This window comes from Haematobia irritans, chromosome 3 (assembly GCF_050003625.1).
Source record: "Haematobia irritans isolate KBUSLIRL chromosome 3, ASM5000362v1, whole genome shotgun sequence".
Lineage (NCBI taxonomy): Eukaryota > Metazoa > Arthropoda > Insecta > Diptera > Muscidae > Haematobia > Haematobia irritans.
Window position 1 is genome coordinate 183,127,049 of NC_134399.1, and position 14,512 is coordinate 183,141,560.

General features: G+C 33.9%; 1 protein-coding gene across 2 annotated transcripts; it reads left to right on the forward strand.

Moving 5' to 3' along the window:
* The first annotated feature begins 710 nt into the window (after nt 1-710).
* LOC142229592 (uncharacterized) lies at nt 711-13,552 on the forward strand. Of its 2 annotated transcripts, none has more exons than XM_075300161.1 (7): nt 711-1,014; nt 1,085-1,242; nt 1,313-3,063; nt 3,124-3,525; nt 3,610-3,785; nt 8,454-8,752; nt 13,407-13,552. In XM_075300161.1, the coding sequence occupies exons 3-5, from the start codon at nt 1,350-1,352 to the stop codon at nt 3,738-3,740; spliced, it is 2,247 nt and encodes a 748-aa protein (XP_075156276.1). In that variant the 5' UTR covers nt 711-1,014; nt 1,085-1,242; nt 1,313-1,349; the 3' UTR covers nt 3,741-3,785; nt 8,454-8,752; nt 13,407-13,552. The 2 variants fall into 2 exon arrangements, with proteins under 2 accessions (XP_075156276.1, XP_075156277.1); XM_075300162.1 differs by having other exon boundaries at nt 1,126-1,242.
* The last annotated feature ends 960 nt before the right edge of the window (nt 13,553-14,512 follow it).

Sequence of the window (14,512 nt, forward strand, 5' to 3'; positions counted from 1 at the left end):
TTTAATAAATAAATTATTTCTTAATTCACATTGCAAATGGCGCCATGCTATAAACGTCAGTTTTTGAACTCGAAAAAACAAAGTACCACAAATGGAAAAATTTCGCTAGTTTTTCGCATTTTTTAATTTTGTATGGAGTTTCAACGCGAAAACCGAACAGAGTACCGGCCTTTAAGGCCGGTACTATGTTCATTCTTGCGAAAAATTTTTATGGAAACCATTATTTCGCACATAGAAAGCGGCGTTTTTTTAGGTAGCTTGGAGCGCTATTTTACAGGAGCGTTATTGGATTAAGTTGGTGGTTGTTGCTTGTTTTTACAAAATAACATTTTATTTTTCCTTGGGCAATTGATCTGCTATTCCTTTGATCCTTTGTATAGTTTCGGAACAAAAATATGGTCCGTGTTTGATTTATAAACCCGCACAAATAGTTTTTAATAAATAAATTATTTCTTAATTCACATTGCAAATGGCGCCGTGCTATAAACGTCAGTTTTTCAACACGAAAAAACAAAGTATCACAAATGGAAAAAATTTCGCAAATTTTTCGCATTTTTTTGGTTTTGTATGGAGTTTCAACGCGAAAAACGAACAGAGTACCGGCCTTTAGCTTGTAAACAAAAATAAAAATTACAAACGAATATCAGTCGAGATGGCATCCCTACGATTATGAAAATAAAGCGAATTGTTAAATAAAATACAGCGAATTTCCCAGTCCAATCGTCCATTCATATTATCGTGCGTCTCCTCCACAGTGCAGTTTTATATAGGATTCCAATTTTAAAGAATTTTCCATTATTACAAGACAATATTTTATGGAAAATCAAAAATATTAATTTTTACTAGGAAAGTACGAAAAAAGTGCTGCATCAGAATGGAATGAATTGCCAGTAAACACAAAAAAAAGATTTCATTAGCGTGAAGGAAGAAAGCAAGCAAGCAAGCGGAGCCGTCTTTAGAACAGCAGCAGTAGCTACAAATATACAAAAAAAAACTACGATTCTTGCAAGTCGTGTAAGTATCCTCCTTGGGAATTGAAATTTTTTTAAATGTGCCGGAAAATATACTTCTGCATTTTTACTAGACGATTGCCACAGAATTTTTTTTTTTATAAATTTGTCACAGTGGAAGGGTGTCTTTCGTTGAGCCCCCCCTCATAATAAGAGGTCGTTGCATCTGAACGTGGGAGAAGAAGAAGAAGCAGGTTCATTTGGAGTCTAGGCGAATCGTACAGTTTAACAGGTAATTCTCATTTAGAAATGGAGGTTATTTTTTTTGCACTGAACTTATGTCGTATCTTGACTTACATCAGATCTGTGGACGAGGTGATTGTTGAAGTCGGCGGCATAATGGATTTGTTTGACCAGTTAAAAACTTCCGGACCCGTAGAAAAGGGATTCAAAAAAGGAAAAAAGGAGGAGAAAAGAACGCCAGACTCAAAGAATAAATCCCACACTGATAAGGAAAGAAGGAAATCAATTGACAAACATCGTTCTTTGGAAGATAATGGAAAGAAGAAAAATGGTCAAGAAGACAATCTCTTGAAAAAGAAAAGTTCCAGCATTGAAAAGGAGAATTCCAAAAAAAAGAAAGATCATCATCATCAAGAGAAAAAGAGCTCAAAGAATTTAGAGGCCAGTACTAAACAAAACCCTGCAAATAAAGACAAATATGCTAATTCCTCACCGTCGAAACACAAATCGAATGATGTGGCCACAAAAAGAAAAGACGACCATGATCGGAAATTAGCTCAATTTAATGCAGTGCACAAATCGCATGACAAGAAAAACAAACGTCGAGAGTCCTTGCCCATTTCGTTAGAGACAAAACTAAATAAAAAGAAGGTGGACAAATCTCGTAGCTTATCTCCACCTAAAAACACACCACCCACCAAAGTTAAGCCTGTTAAGGTTAAAGTGGAACGAAAGACTCTGGATCAAGTGAATAGCAAAAGTAGTAATACTTCTCTCAATAAAGAAGTGAAGAAGACACCCACGAAAGCGCAACAAAAGTTATTTGAAAATCCCATGGGCATAAAAAAATCAAAAGATTCAATTTCAAGAAAACATGCCATAAAACGCTGTGTAGTCCGTATACGCAGGGATAACTTGGAAAAGCTAATGAGGGAGTTCCGTAAAAATAAATCGCAAACGAAATTGTCAAAACTAGTTTTGGGTAAGAGATCGGCCGCTTCTTCGCCTACATTTAAAAATGATGGTTCACCACCTCTCAAAAAAGGCAAAACAGGGTCTGTGAGTAAGCCACAGAAGTCCAGCTTTTTCATCAAATTGGCAACACCTAAATTGGACAAGTCGAAGACGGAAAAGAAGGATAAGAAATCGTCCTCCACAAAGTATATTCACTCCTCGTCCTCTTCATCATCATCGGTGGCACAGCATAATAAAATTAAAAATTCGAAATCCTCCGTAAACACTACGCCAACAAAGTTCTCAAAGAGCCAGTTGATAAGTACGTTTGGCGAGCGATGGTTCAAATCACGTGTTCGCATTGAGAAATGTAAACATACGCTCGCCATGATTTTTGAATCAAATGCTAGAGCTCGAAGGGCACAGAACAAGCACAAAAAATCGAAAAATCTTTCGGTTTCATTTCGTGATCAAGTTGAAGTCTTTGGCGATACCACAGATTCAGACGATTCGTACGATGAAAATTTCTGTGCTATACCCAACGCCAACTCCTCCACTTCGTCCACACGCAACGGTCGGCGTGGTAGTGGATTGGCCACAACACCAGCTGTCGCAGCCCCTGCCATTGTAATGCCCGCCCGTTTAAAGAAGGTAGAAAATGGTCGTGTTGTCGATGACATAGTTTTAGATCCTTCATTATTCTTGGGTTCCCAAAGTCTTGTGGCAAGTACCCCATACTCTCCAGGACGAAAGAAACGTGATCACAAATCTTTCAGTCCCCTCAAAGATGAGGGTACACCCAGTCCTCGTAAAGAACAATTGAAATTGGCAAATGAAAGGGTGCCACCCACAGGTTTAAGGCGTTTGAATATCGAAGACGAGGATGACGATGAAGATGATGATTGTGAATATATTGGTGAGTATTCAGATATATAATGACAAACACCAATCTCATTGGTTTTCATTCTCATTACAGTACCTATTGAGTTGCCTCAACGTCGAGCATCACGTACAAGCTCCACAAATACTATTGAAGCTGGTCCTGCCATCATTCCGCCTACATTTGATGATGCCGCCGAAACACCCTACAATTCATCCGCTATTTTCAATAAAATTGATGAGGTGATTAATATCGCTAAGGCTATTGTATCACCGGTTACTGTTTCTAGTACGAACACTGCTGAGGGTGCAATACCCACAAATAATGGTGATGGAAATGATAATTCAGACATTGAATCTCATGATAGTTTCCAATCTGCAAATAGTCATGTCAAGAAAAATAGCCCGGATGCAGCATTAGATGATGGCAATGCGTCGACATTAAATGGCAACGCAGAGAAAACAATGAATAACGCATCTGTAAATTTATTCTTGGAAGGTAAGCTTTATCTAAATACCAATGCATATTTGTACAATTCTCTGAAATTGTCTTGACACATACATTTTTTCTTCTTTCTATTAGATTCACAAACTAATGAAGATTCTCGCGAGAAAAACTACGTGGATAGTATAATCAATGAAACGATTGATAAATTGGGTCGGGATATAGGATCCAGTAACAGTCCTCTTAGTAATGAGACCTTAAAAAACTAAGCTTTATCAATACTGACTTTTAATATTTCTTTAGGATGAAGAATGGTAAGTAAAAAAAAAAGATTCATGGTTTGCATCAATATTTTACTTAAATGACATATGTGTGCCAATTTTATTTTGGAGAGATTTAGAAGAAATTTTCATTTGATTTGCCTGAGATTTGAATATTTTGCAGACGAAATATTTATCCCATATGGATTCACTTGCACAAACACATAATTTAAAAAAATATATATATTAAACGTTTATAATGTGTAATTTTCAATGGATTTAGGTAAATTTTGAAATTTTCCATTCATTTAACTCAAATATATCCAATAACCTATCATAGTGCATAGACACAGGCTTTTTTTCAATAGTTCCCGTTAAGACTATTTTGAATACAGGGTTGCCATTTTGGTCCGATCGGACAAACATTGCTCCAAAAAATTATTAAATTTTAAATTTGGTCTGATGGTCGGACCAAATCGAATTTGGTTGATTTTGGTCCATTTTCGTCAAATCGGTAATTTTCCACAATTTTTAAAATTTTCACAAAATTTTCTGTAGAAATAAAATTTTGACAAGAATTTCTATAGAAATAAAATGTTAACAATATTTTCTATAGAAATACAATTTTGGTTAAATTTTCTTTAGACAAAATTTCCTAAAAAAATTAAATTTTCTATAGAAATAAAATGTTGACAAAATTTTCTATAGAAATAAAATTTTGACAAAATTTTCTATAGAAATAAAATTTTGACAAAATTTTCTATAGAAATAAAATTTTGACAAAATTTTCTATAGAAATAAAATTTTGACAAAATTTTCTATAGAAATAAAATTTTGACAAAATTTTCTATAGAAATAAAATTTTGACAAAATTTTCTATAGAAATAAAATTTTGACAAAATTTTCTATAGAACTAAAATTTTGACAAAATTTTCTATAGAAATAAATTTTTGACAAAATTTTCTATAGAAATAAAATTTTGAAAAAATTTTCTATAGAAATAAAATTTTGACAAAATTTTCTATAGAAATAAAATTTTGACAAAATTTTCTATAGAAATAAAATTTTGACAAAATTTTCTATAGAAATAAAATTTTGACAAAATTTTCTATAGAAATAAAATTTTGACAAAATATTCTATAGAAATAAAACTTCGACAATATTTTCTATAGAATAAAAATTTTGACAAAATCGTCAAATTGACAAAATTTTCTATCGAAGAAAACAATTTTGTTAAAATTTTAACATTTATATTATATTAATGTAATTTTGAAAAATGGTCCGCTGGCAGGAATTTTGGTCCAATTTTGGAAAAATGTTTGACCAAAATAAAAATTCATTGTGGCAACGCTGTTTGAATATCTGTATCTGTATCTCCGTAATATAGATTATATAGCATTATGTGAGTTTTATGAGCTAACCCACTATATATTTACTACCTACTAGAAAAATCAATAAAAGTTTCTACAACTTTGTAATTCCAATCTTGGGATGGTAAAGTTTTTCCGTAGAAAAATATAATAAATTAATGGAGGGCATTTAATTCTGATTTAACGTGGTTACTGAGTTCAATTTAACCCTTTCGACCCTAAAGTTGCCTGTGGGCAACTTTTTGTGTTTTGAGACTCATTATTGTGCGTTGTTTTTGTTCATAAAACTGTAACAGTATCGAAAACTACAAGTGTTTTCTTCAAGTTGAATGAAAAATCAGCTAATTTGGTTGTAAATTAGCAAACAATTTTTTTTTCATTAATACGCACGTGTCTCAAGAAAAAAATATTTGCGGATTTAAAAAGAGTTTTTAGTCATGTGACATTTTTTTCAAAAATTACAACTAAAATGTTGAAAATTTTTATTAAATCTGTTGTAGTACATGTCAAATAAAATATTTCTGGAAGTAAAATCTTAGAATTGCAAAACAACAGATGAGAAATTTTTAAAATTGAAAAGTTTCCTGTGGGCAACTTTGGGCTATTGTGGTAGTAAAATTACATATTTTTGGACATAAGACCTAGAGAAAAAAGGTTTGAAAAATAATGATTTTGAAAAAAATTTGAACTTCGATTGGGATGTCCCAGTGACGAGAAATGCGGCGATGATGTGGAAAACATATCTGCAGTGCAGGGGGGAATTTGGAAGGAATCGTAAAAAGGGAGGAAGCCATAGATATCGACATTCTTGCCAACATACTAGTGGATTAGTACGAATATTGGCGCATTAGTATACTTTGGTTTTTTACACCGCCAGTTAAATTGACATGGGTTCAAAACAAGCAAAAACATTTTCGTGAGTCACGCGTGAATCATGCGAAACCGTGAATGAAATTTAAACGATATCTCGTGAATGTGCGTGAACGGGACTAAACAAAAATGTATGGCGCGTGAGCGTTAGTACAAATCAAGTTGTGTTCGTGGTTGTGAGTGAATAAAATTTCTCCGAAATCACGCTCCCGATAAAAAATTCACTTTCACGACCCAATTCAAGATAAAATTCATGTTCACGATAAAATGCACACTCACGGTAAAACAGAGACACAAAAAGTCACAATCACGAACAAATTCACGTTCACGATTAAATTTAAGCTCACCGATTTCAATCACCTTTACTTATTTAATCACGCTTAAGATTTCTATAGCGAGAGTCACGAGAAAATTCGTGAATTACGAGAATTTTATTGAGCCACGAAAATTGTCGTTTTCCGAAAATATTCGTGAATCACGAGATTTGTCGTGAATTACGAAAATTGTCGCGAATCATGCGAAAGCGTGAGGTATAAACGTTGTTCATGTGTGGGCGTGAGCGAGTATGACTTTTCATTTCGTAAATTGGCGTGAGCGTGAATGCCTACACATTCAATCACGCAATTAATTGATCCAATTAATTTTTTAATTGAAATGTCTTCAATCACAGAAATGATAGTATAAATTAAAAATTTATTGATCAAATTAAAAAATTAATTGATACTATTAATTTTTGTGATTGATTTTTTTTTCAATTAAAAAATTTGTTGAATCAATTATATTTTTAATTGGATATTTTTTAAAACTCAATTAAAATTTTAATTTTGGCTAGACTAAATTTTGGCTAGACGCTTCTTAAATGACTTCAACACGATTAAAAGAAAAAAAAAATTTTGTGATACCTAAAAAATTCGTTGTCGAAAGGGATAATAAATCTGCGAAAGCATCAAAAAATATAAAAATTTTTTTTTGTTAAGACTTTTAGAGGGAATGAATCAAAGCATAAATTAAAAAAAGTATATATATATATATATATATATATATATATATATATATATATATATATATATATATATATATATATATATATATATATATATATATATATATATATATATATATATATATATATATATATATATATATATATATATATATATATATATATATATATATATATATATATATATATATATATATATATATATATATATATATATATATATATACATATTTTTTCGGATGCCTTTATCATCTACGATGCGTATGACTTTGTACATGTAATGATATAATGGCGTATTTATTAGTTTATCTTTACAAAATTTTTGTGATGATATGTGAAATAATAAAAATGTTATCAAAAATGGAGGGGAAGTCAGATGTTGAGTATATCCACATTTGGAACAGTCGGCAGCCTTCTTTGATGATAGTTTGCTTTGATTTTAAACTAGTTTCTTCTAATGTGGTCAAAATAAAAATTAAGCAAAAATAGAGGATCCAGTTTTCATGAAGTAAATGTACACATTCCTAATCCCTATTGACAACATGATGTCAAAACATTGAATTTTAAATAATTGAAGTCATACAAAATCAGGTCTGTTTAACCCATTGATTAAATAAATGTTTGAATTGAATATAGGAGTGATGAAGATGGTTACCATTCATATTTATCTTCCAACCAATTTTATTATTTTTATTTTATTTATTTTAAGTCATTTTACAACCAAGCTCAAGTGTTCATACATGTTTACTCATAAAGAAAATACATTAAATTTATTAAAAAAATAATAATAATTATGACTACATGGACTGCAAAAAATTGAGTTATAGTTAAACCTTAATACTAAGTACATATCCTAGAGGACGATCATCGCTTTCCTGCTTTTGTATTTCGAATTATTGATCTGGTTGGTATGACAAAAACGTCATATTTTTTTCAATTTTTAAATTATAACTGATTACTGATTTTCTATAACATATCCAAATTCTTTTTTTTTTCCTTAACCCTCGTCAAAAATTTATTGGGGGTTTTGTGAGGAATTTTAATTTAAATTGGGGATTTTTAGGGACGAAAGCCCCCCAAATTTAGGGACCAGAGCAAGAAACATATTTTTATCCTCTATTACTTGTTTTAATTTGGTTGAAACAACAAGGAAACAATGTGCAGGAATATACAAAATACTATTTTTGGTTTATAATATTGCATATTTGAACACACACATTTTAAGCGACGTACCATATAACATTGTTGTCAAATAGCTTATTTATACACTAATCTGACATTTTGAGTATATAGTAGGCATAAAATATTGATAACACCTATTTAGATACTTTTGAACTATGTGAAAATATTGATAAAACATATTTAGATACTTTTGAACTATGTGAACCTTATATATAAAAGTATTTAAAATAGCTTGCTCTAAAATTAGACCCATAATCTACGCTAAACTAATAACTATTTTTATTTTTTTCTTTACAGAATCTAGTTTATATGAATTTCTTCATATTGGATAAGAGACGACCCATCCGGTTAATTGATGTTTTTATACATACCTTTTGGAAGCTTATAATTTTTGTTTAAAACAAATTGTTTATTCTTTGATCAATTTCCATTTTACGTTAATAGATAAGTAGCAGTTTCAGATTTAACCATATTTATTTCTTCACAAATTAAACAAAACAAAAAACATCATTTAATAGCCTACATAAAGACCACAAACCCCCTCCACCACCCCAAAACAAAACAAAATTTATTCCTCACATAATAATACTGTTTATGTTGTACTCCTATTACCATTAATAAAAGCTCAATTTGTGGGTTAAACAAAATAGCTACAACCTTTTATTTCACAAGAAAGTAAAAACTAAAAAACTCGCGCTTCGGCGGGAAGAAACTTAAATCCAAAAAGAGATAGAGAAAAAAAACAAAAATTGTGTATATGCATCCTTGTCATATACGGCGATGCCAGATCAGTGTGAAGTAGTGTTGCCCCCAACATCTCCCTGTTTAAGTCCTGTGTGGTGACCTGGATAGGGGTTCCACAGGATGTCTCCTAGAGGTAATTCGTTGAGGAGCAAAATGAGGTGATGATGGAGGTGTTTCAAACTCCTCATTGGAGGGCGTTGTAATTTGGAATTCTTCGAGTAGGACATCTAATGGAATTCTTGCCTCAGATCTTGGGTTGTCCTGGTGAGTTTCTCTAGATCGCAGCTGATCCGCATGAGCTCGCACAAGAATGTTCCTGTCCTCAACTTGAATTAGGGTGTTGTACGTTACATTTCCAATTTTCTCGATAATTTCCCCTGGCACCCAGTAAAATTTATTTCCTTTAAAATGTTTGGCGAATACCAGTTCTCCGTGTTTGAAACGTCTATTACGTGTGCCATGTTTACGGTTATATTGTTCCTCCATTCGTACATCTCTCTCCTGGCTGGCGACTTGAGGCTTCAGAATGAGATCGAACACTGTTCTCATTTTTCTACCCAAGAATGCTTCAGCCGGTGATAGTCCGTTGGGTGAATTTGGATTGGGGGTGGAGCGATAAACCTCCAGAAAGGTTTGAAGAGCCTCTGGTGCCTTCTCTTCCCCTTCTGCCTTTTTCAATGCACGTTTGAGTGTATCTACAAACCTCTCCGCTTGACCATTGGAGCTGGGGTGATAACGGACGGTTCTGGTATGTTCAATACCCCTGTGGTTGCACCAATCCTCAAACTGTGTCGAGCAGAATTGCGTCCCATTGTCCGATACTATTTGCGATGGGTTTCCAAATAGTGCGCAAAAATTCGTTAACAATTTCAATGTTGCTGTTGTCGATATTGATGAAGTCTCTAGAATAGCTGGGTATTTAGAGTGTGCGTCTATTATGATGAGGTAGTATACACCATTTACTGGTCCAGCATAATCAATATGGACACGTTCAAGAACTCTGGTTGTGGTAGGCCAAGGACAGAGATTTGTTTTTATTGGGCTCTTGGCTGCGAGTTGACAGTTGCCACATTTCCTACTGTTTTCCTCAATGTCCTTATCGACGTTTGGCCAATAAACGTAACTACGAGCGATGGATTTACTCCGTTCAGCTGCAATGTGTCCACGGTGAAGTTGTTTAATAACTCGTTTTCTATATATTTCAGGGATGATTACTCGAGAATTCAGCATCAGGCAGCCATCGACGTTAGAAATTGATTCCATACGGTTAAAATACGGAATTATAGAAGAATCAATGTCCTTTTTGTTATGTGGCCACCCGTTTTCCACGTAGTCTGCAACGATTCTTAGAATTGAGTCCTTTTTTGTAGCTTCAACTATCATATTGAAATTCACGGGAAGTGTACAAACAGCTTCGTTTATGTCGTAGCGAATGTCGCTTTCTTGAGTGATGGATGCTATAATATACTCATCCGATGGTTTCTCGTGTGTACTAATCAATCTTGACAAAACGTCGGCATGACCGAATTCATTAGTACTTGTGTACTTTATATCAAAGTCGTACGTTAGGAGAATCAAAGCCCATCTTTGTAGACGATTAGCTGTGTACACGGGAATACCTTTCTTAGAACCAAAAATCGTAAGCAAAGGCTTGTGGTCCGTGTAAAGCGTAAACTTACGACCAAAGACCATTTTGTGAAAACGCTGGACTGCAAACACTAAAGCTAACCCTTCTTTTTCGATTTGGCTATAGTTCCTTTCCGTAGGTGTTAGTGATCTTGATACATGCTGAATGGCTTTGATAGAGTTGTCCGGATATTTGTGGTATATGACTGCACCAATACCATGCGATGATGCGTCTGCGGCGATGTGTATCGGCAGGTTCGGATCGTAATGCGTTAAAAGTAGATCGGATGTTAAAATTCGTTTAAATTCATCGAGAGACCTCTGACACTCCGTCGTCCATGAGAATTTGCTATCCTTTTTCAAAAGATCGTCGATTGGCTTCCGAAGTTTTCTCATGTTGGCCACGTATTTTCCGTAGTGGTTAATGGAACCTAATAGTGACCTGGCTTCCGAAACGTTTTGTGGAATTCTGAGATCTTGAATTGCTCGGATTTTCTCTGGGTCTGGGCGAATGCCTTCTTTGTCAACAATCTGACCAAGATATTTGATCGATGTCTTGAAGAATTGACATTTTTCGAATTTAAGACGAAAGCCAAAATCTTGAATTTGTTGTAATAATAAATTCAAATTATCTTTGTGTTCCTCTAATGATCTACTTGCCAGAACAATATCATCTATATAAGCCTTAGCTCCTTCAATACCTGTGCACAGCTGGTCCATAATACGCTGGAAAGCTCCAGGGGCGGATTTTATTCCCGGTGTGAGGCGATTGAATCTGTACAAGCCTTTGTGAGTATTTATCGTCAATAAATCTTTGCTCTCATCATCCACTTCTACTTGCAGATAGGCATCTGAAAGATCCAAGTGGCTAAATATGATGCAGCCGTGACAGTCAGCGAGAATTTCTTCAGGTGTTGGCAGTGGGTATTGGTTTGGCTCAATTGAATTGTTTAGACCAGTGGAATAGTCCGCACATATACGAATCTTACCATTCCTCCTACTGACCACTATCGGCGCGGCGAATTTTGAAGAATTTATTGGTGTGATTATACCCGCATTCTCGAGTCTGTCCAACTCCGTCTCAATTTCAGTTCTCACAGCGTAAGGAACTGGACGCTTAGCCACGTATGTCTCCTTTGCGCCTGGAAGCAGTTTTATATGGACCTTTATCTTGGTGCAGAGTCCAAGAGAGCTGTTGTCAAACACACATCCGAATTTTTCTTTCATGGTGGTGATGTACTCATCGTTAGTAATTTTGCGACACCAGGCAGATATTGGTTTGTCCCACAGTTGGAAATGTTCAATCCAATCGATGCCCAGTATGTTGAGATTGTCGATTTCCGTTATATAGCATTGCAGGCATAAGGTCGTGTCAGCCACTGTGACGTTGCACTCGCATTTTCCAATGATATTTATGCTATTGCTGTTGACATCAGTAGCAGTGTCGTTAGTCTTGTATATATTTGGCTTACCAATCGAATTCCAGGTAGAACGAGATATAATGGAGACGTCGGATGCAGTGTCAATCTGCAACGTTACAGCTGTTCCGTTGATTTCAATGCTGATATATTTTCTCAAATTTTTAACCTGCATCCTCTTTGAAGAGAAGACAGCTCTCGCATTGAATTTCGTTTTCTCTGACTTTGGCGTAACTTTCGATGGGTTTCCTCGTTTGGCACTGGCACAATAATTATCCTTATGGCCTATTTGTTGACACTTTGAGCACTTGTGAGATAGAAATGGGCAAAACTTAGCGTAGTGCATTTCACCGCAAAGCCAGCAGGGTGTTTTTGGAGTTTTATTGGACTGCTTCTGTTTCTTGCATGACTTACTAACAGCACAAATGCTTTTTGTCTGATGTTCAATAAGCGTGTTGTCCATCTTCAAATCCAAAATTCTTTGCGTCTCGTCCACCAGTGTGTCAAGCGTTGTTGAATCATTGGCCTCGTCTAACAACTTGAGTAATCGTAGGCGGATGTCATTATCGCGACTGGATTTTAGGCCTAAGACGTATATTAAGCATTTGAATTGATCAACATGCATTTCCCTTAGCTTGAAGAGTTCGCATTGTAAATTAACTCTGCCTGCGTATTCTTTAAAATCTTCACTTTCTTGCTTGGTCATCTGCAAGCATTTGTAGCGTTGTGATACCTCGGTTTCCACTTTACCAAAGAGTTTGTTCAGTCTCTCTATGGTGTCTTTCAGTGACATATCTGCTGGATTCTTAGGCAATACGTAATTCCTGAATCTCTCGTGCACGGTGTTAGACATTTTCCTCCACAACAAGGCAACTTTGTCGTGTTCCTCCAAAGTGAGTGCTTCTTTTTCAAAAACATGTACATAGCGATTGTACCATGCCTGAAAAATTAGTCCACTTTCCGGCTCATAGACAAAGTCCGACATGGAATGTGCGAGAGATTCCATTAGTGCCGCTTTTGAAGTGCTGGGACTTGGTATATTTCCATCAGATCTAGTAGTACCTTGCAATTTGAGAAGTTCGGTCAATTGTTGCAGGAGTTGTGTTTGCATGCTCATTGCCGCTTGTTGCTCAGTTAACAATTTTTCGATTTTCTCGTCCGACATGTTCACTTGCTTATTGATGTTTGCTATTTGATGTTTTGTAGATTATTCGTTCACCGTCCTCGTCGCCAGTTGTTGTACTCCTATTACCATTAATAAAAGCTCAATTTGTGGGTTAAACAAAATAGCTACAACCTTTTATTTCACAAGAAAGTAAAAACTAAAAAACTCGCGCTTCGGCGGGAAGAAACTTAAATCCAAAAAGAGATAGAGAAAAAAAACAAAAATTGTGTATATGCATCCTTGTCATATACGGCGATGCCAGATCAGTGTGAAGTAGTGTTGCCCCCAACAGTTTAGAATTTCATATTATATATATATTTTTTAATATAAATATGATGCAATCAATGTCCTTAACAAAATTATTGTAATAATGATACTTAAAAAATAAATAAATATATCTATATAGATATATATACAATTATCATTGTTTTGACAAAAAATAAGTCAACGTTTTAATTTAATTTTTTTTTCATTTATATTCTAATTCAAACGATCACTAAGAATTATGAATTTAGATTATTGACTGATTCAACATTGAAAGAGGTCGAGAGAAAAATATGTTGTTGTTTTTTTGCAGAATTTTATTTATATCAAAATTAAAAAAAAATACCTTTAATAAGTCAACTTATTAAACTGATGATTATACAACTTTTCAACCTCTTGACTTGACACTTTTATTTTCTTTTTTTTTCTTGACACTCTTTATTTGATAGCATTGGATACATAATGACATAACAATTTTTTTAAAAGATAAACAAAAGAAAATAATATATTATTTTTTAATTATAAGTATATACATAATATGTATGTATAAACAATCATCCCCATCGTAATAATATAAATATGATGAAGCAAAACTAAGTAATGAATTAAAGAAAATATGTATTATGTATAAGAAGACCCAAAAATTGTACATGTTTTATCTTTTTAAATATACTTGCATATATGACATAGAACATATATACATTTTTGTGATATAGTTTTTATTCAAGTGAGTTTTAATTCAACTTTTATGAATTACTCATGACCATAAAAATGTTGAAAGAGTTCGGTGTGCGCAGGATTGAAAAACACGCCGCTACTCATAAACTCCCAAATTGCTTACTTAACCGAGCGCACATCCGCAGTACGAATGGTCATTCGAAGTCGTTTGTCATTTCAAGTGATATTAAATTATTTTATTTGTCCTTATTGCGTTTACACAAAGAATTCTCGGCAAAGTAGCGTCGCCAAAAATGTGGAGAATTTGATTTTTGGATTCGGAGGTAGGCAAAATTAGAAATTTGAAATTAGAAATTTGAGAAATGATGAATTTGACTTCAACAGCCATTGCACTGTATTTGAATCACATCTTAAGGTGTGAACCGAATTCAGTGTTATGGATGTGAATTAAAAAAATTTGT

Coding starts and splice junctions, on each gene's coding strand:
- LOC142229592 (XM_075300161.1), top strand. CDS start 1,350: ATGGATTTGTTTGACCAGTTAAAAACTTCCGGACCCGTAGAAAAGGGA. Junction 3,064..3,123: donor TGATGATTGTGAATATATTG/GTGAGTATTCAG, acceptor TTCTCATTACAG/TACCTATTGAGTTGCCTCAA. Junction 3,526..3,609: donor TGTAAATTTATTCTTGGAAG/GTAAGCTTTATC, acceptor TCTTTCTATTAG/ATTCACAAACTAATGAAGAT.